The sequence below is a fragment of the Sander lucioperca genome, chromosome 6 (assembly GCF_008315115.2).
Source record: "Sander lucioperca isolate FBNREF2018 chromosome 6, SLUC_FBN_1.2, whole genome shotgun sequence".
Taxonomy (NCBI): domain Eukaryota; kingdom Metazoa; phylum Chordata; class Actinopteri; order Perciformes; family Percidae; genus Sander; species Sander lucioperca.
The window spans coordinates 22,644,151-22,649,150 of record NC_050178.1 but is presented as its reverse complement, the minus strand read 5'-3'; the positions used below and the strand labels follow the sequence as shown (position 1 = coordinate 22,649,150).

The 5,000-nt window shown below is 43.0% G+C and overlaps 1 protein-coding gene across 2 annotated transcripts in view; it reads right to left on the bottom strand.

Annotated features, from left to right (window-relative positions):
• ccdc66 (coiled-coil domain containing 66) overlaps window positions 1–5,000 on the bottom strand; it is a 38,174-nt gene that overhangs the window by 18,495 nt on the left and 14,679 nt on the right. For both annotated transcript variants that reach the window (XM_036002121.1, XM_036002122.1), the window contains exons 9-10: window positions 1,707–1,799; window positions 503–637 (exon numbers count right to left, since the gene is read on the bottom strand). In XM_036002121.1, the coding sequence (XP_035858014.1) occupies window positions 503–637; window positions 1,707–1,799 (228 nt within the window). The remainder of the gene's footprint in view (window positions 1–502; window positions 638–1,706; window positions 1,800–5,000) is intronic.

The window sequence follows — 5,000 nt, the reverse complement described above, 5'->3', positions numbered from 1 at the left end:
GGTCTCTACTGTACCTGTCTCCTGTCTCTACTGTACCTGTCTCCTGTCTCTCCTGTGTCTCTACTGTACCTGTCTCCTGTCTCTACTGTGTCTCTACTGTACCTGTCTCTGGTCTCTACTGTGTCTCTACTGTACCTGTCTCTGGTCTCTACTGTACCTGTCTCCTGTCTCTACTGTGTCTCTACTGTACCTGTCTCTCCTGTGTCTCTACTGTATCTGTCTCTGGTCTCTACTGTACCGGTCTCTGGTCTCTACTGTGTCTCTACTGTACCTGTCTCTGGTCTCTACTGTACCTGTCTCTGGTCTCTACTGTGTCTCTACTGTACCTGTCTCCTGTCTCTACTGTGTCTCTACTGTACCTGTCTCTGGTCTCTACTGTGTCTCTACTGTACCTGTCTCTGGTCTCTACTGTACCTGTCTCTGGTCTCTACTGTGTCTCTACTGTACCTGTCTCTGGTCTCTACTGTACCTGGTTCTGGTCTCTACTGTGTCTCTACTGTACCTGGTTCTGCAGCAGTTTCTCTCGTCTCCTGCGTTCACTCGTCTCCTCTCTCTGTCGGTCCAGCTCCTCCAGCCAGCGTCTCCTCTGCTCCTCTCTCCTCTCGACAGTCAGCACCTCCTCCATCGGGGTCACCTCCTTCAGAGACAACACAGTTTGGGATGTTTGGTCAAATGTAAATCTGTGGCACAGAGGAATAACACATCAGGCTAAGGACACACAGATGAGGAGAGAAAAAGATTACCATACAGCTGATTTTACAGGAACTGAGAAACACCAGCTGAAATCTACTCATCTCTGTGTGTCACTCAGTGCCTTTACGTGCACTTCGGTAACATGGTTATTGTCGGCTTTCTGCAGTAACCTGATTTCTCAAATGTAATAAATAACTCAAGGCAGCACGGTGGCTCAGTGGTTAGCACTTCTGCCTCACAGCAAGAAGGTCCTGGGTTTGAATCCAGGTGGTTCCGGGCCTTTCTGTGTGGAGTTTGCATGTTCTCCCCGTGTCTGCGTGGTTTTCCTCCGGGTGCTCCGGTTTCTTCCCACCATAAAGACATGCATGCTGGGTAACTAGGACTACAGTTGAAAATTACTAATTATTATTTACAGAAATGTTGATTAATGTGCATTGTCCTAATCAAATAAACTTACAAACTTAAACTTATGGGCTCTTGAAAAAGGAGCAAAAAAGACCCGTCATTTGTAGCGGCTGTAATCCTGTAAAAACGCCCACCAATCACAACTCTCATGGTCCGCTTGGAAAGAACCAATGAAATGCCTCCTTGCCCCGCTGTGTGTACTCTACCCCTGCTATGTACCATGCGCGTAGTCGCCGCATTGCTAACAGTAGCTTGGAGTTATACGGGGTTAGACGGAGCCCAGAGGAGATGCTACTTTTAAATTTTTCTAGCTTTTCAAAATGACCAACCTCGCCTTTAACTCATTTCCATTTTTGCTGGAGAAAAGTCATTTCTTTATCATGTTTCTAACATGTTAGTATGTGCAGGAAAAGAGTTCAGAGTATCACTGTGTCAGCAGCGTGGAGGGATGAAAGAAAGAAAGAAAGTACTGTATCCTGGTGCTGTTATGTGGTGCCATCCAGGCTTGATCAGGTTTGAGTTCACTTGAATGAAGACTCAAACAGAAAGGAGGAGAAGCTGCAGTGTGCAGATATGCTGCTCAGTTGGACTTCACAGATGAGATTTACCCCGAGTCTGAGGCTGGATCTGATGGCTGCAGGCTGATCTCTGTAGCTGACGGAGCTCTGAACTGAGACCATGCTCTCTGTGTCCTCCTCAGCCTGAAACACACACACACACACACACACACACACAGACAGACACACACAGAGATACACACAAGAGAGAGACACACACACACACACACACACACACACACACACACACAGGTGAAGAATACAAACAAGGAAAATCACCAGTTAACTTAATTTAAATTTGCAAGACCTATAGACTGATACAGGACCTATAGACTGATACAGGACCTATAGACTGATACAGGACCTATAGACTGATACAGGACCTATAGACTGATACAGGACCTATAGACTGATACAGGACCTATAGACTGATACAGGACCTATAGACTGATACAAGACCTATAGACTGATACAGGACCTATAGACTGATACAGGACCTATAGACTGATACAAGACCTATAGACTGATACGGGACCTATAGACTGATACAAGACCTATAGACTGATACAGGACCTATAGACTGATACAGGACCTATAGACTAATACAAGACCTATAGACTGATACAAGACCTATAGACTGATACAGGACCTATAGACTGATACGGGACCTATAGACTGATACAAGACCTATAGACTGATACGGAACCTATAGACTGATACAAGACCTATAGACTGATACGGAACCTATAGACTGATACAAGACCTATAGACTGATACAGGACCTATAGACTGATACAGGACCTATAGACTAATACAAGACCTATAGACTGATACAAGACCTATAGACTGATACAGGACCTATAGACTGATACAGGACCTATAGACTAATACAGGACCTATAGACTAATACAGGACCTATAGACTGATACAGGACCTATAGACTAATACAGGACCTATAGACTAATACAGGACCTATAGACTAATACAGGACCTATAGACTGATACAAGACCTATAGACTGATACAGGACCTATAGACTAATACAGGACCTATAGACTAATACAGGACCTATAGACTGATACAGGACCTATAGGACCTATAGACTGATACAGGACCTATAGGACCTATAGACTGATACGGAACCTATAGACTGATACAAGACCTATAGACTGATACAGGACCTATAGACTGATACAGGACCTATAGACTGATACAGGACCTATAGACTGATACAGGACCTATAGACTGATACAGGACCTATAGACTGATACAGGACCTATAGACTGATACAGGACCTATAGACTGATACAAGACCTATAGACTGATACAGGACCTATAGACTGATACAGGACCTATAGACTGATACAGGACCTATAGACTGATACAGGACCTATAGACTGATACAGGACCTATAGACTGATACTGGACCTATAGACTGATACAGGACCTATAGACTGATACAGGACCTATAGGCTACTTTTAAAATGGCACATTTTCCCTCTGGGCTCACCAAAACGGACGTAAAGACATATTAACCATTCACTGCACGTGATCGCTAGTAAACAGATTACACTTGCTCTGCTAGTCTATCATTCAGGACCAGACCCCTGTAGCCTGGTGGTGGTGGGGAGTCTGCCCTTTCTAACTCCTCCCTGTGTGTGTGTGTGTGTGTGTGTGTGTGTGTGTGTGTGTGTCCAGGCCCCTTGGACACCATCTGAGAGGTTTCTCCTGTGCAGGACATGCCATAAGTCAGGAGAGATGTAGTATCAAATATGGTCATTGTTCTGCAAAAGAACTGCTAAAGTTTGAAGCTGGTTGGCATACCAACTCAACAACATTTATTTAGTTGTTACTTGTTAATAGTGTAACTGTTATTTGCTAAATTATTGTAGTTATGTGTTAGGTATTGTAATTTCCCCTTGCGGGATTAATAAAGTATACATCATTATTATTATTATTATTATTATTATTATTATTACTACGTGACTTAGGTTTACTTATTATATATTTAAGTACTTTAAAACGTTAATATATTGTTAAATTTAAATAATTTTCTATTTTAAAAAAACTCCATAAAAGAGCCTTTCTTTGACGTCATTTTGCAGTTTTTCAAGAATCGGTTTAGGAATCAGAATCGTTTTAAAAGTACCGGTTTGGCATCGGAATCGTAAAAATCCAAACGGTACCCAACCGTACTCTGGGACGTCCTAAATCACAGCTGAAGACCTGTCTTTTTGTGCATGAGTCATGTACTCTATTTTGAGTTGTGATGCTTTGGTTTAGTTTTGTGTTTATTGTGATATTTCCTCCTGTTATATTGCTTGTGTTGTAATATTATTTTGTTCTTTTAAGCTTTTATCCTTTTGTAAAGCACTTGGTAATCTAGGTTTTGAAAGGTGCTATCAGCCTGGATGCCGAATTCATCTCCGCCCACAACATTTGAGGTCGGGAAGTTCGGTCTGGACTTAATCCGTTGTGGAGCAACTATGCGCCAACCAGAGCTGTTTGGACCAATCAAATTATCAGGGTGGGCTTTATACGATGATGGACGGATGATCAACAGTAACGTGATCAACCACGTCACCAAAGAGCGCTTGGGTTGAATTCGGAGAATTGAGATGTGTAGATTCTGCCATTGCGTCTGTTATAGAAGATATGGACAGCGTATTCATTTTAAAATCCTCAACCGGTCCATCTCAGCTCGACTCAAACCAGCTGATGGTGTCGCTGCGACTCAGCTGTTCAAGTCCGCCCAAAAGCACGGTAACGTTACCGTATTTTCCGGACTATAAGTCGCACTTGTTTTCATAGTTTGGCTGGTCCTGCGACTTATAGTCAGGTGCAACTTATATATCAAAATATATATAATTTAACATGTTTTTAAATGTTAATTCATACTGAAAACATCACCGTCTAAAGCCGCCAGAGGGCGCTCTAGGCTTGTGACAACTATATGCTGCTCCTAAAGACAACTGAGAAAGAAAAGAAAATCCTATTCTGCAGATTATAAACTGCAGGTAGTAAAATATGCAGCCGAAAACGGTAATCGAGCAGCACAACGAAAGTTTGGAGTGAGAGAGAAATTTGTGAGGGACTGGGGAAAAGGTGACTCTTACTGCAATGAAGGAAACAAAGAAAGCTAATCGGCTAATCGCGGGCTGAAAGCAAGATGGCCAGAGCTGGAGGAACGAGTCTACAGATGGGTGCTTGAACAATGTGCTGCCGGGAGAGGCTCGTCAACGGTGCCGTTACGTCTCCACGCCCTGGTAGTTGTTCTGTATTCTGTTGTATAGTTGAATAACTGTTAATGTGTTACGTTAACATACCGGACACCTACCGTATTCAG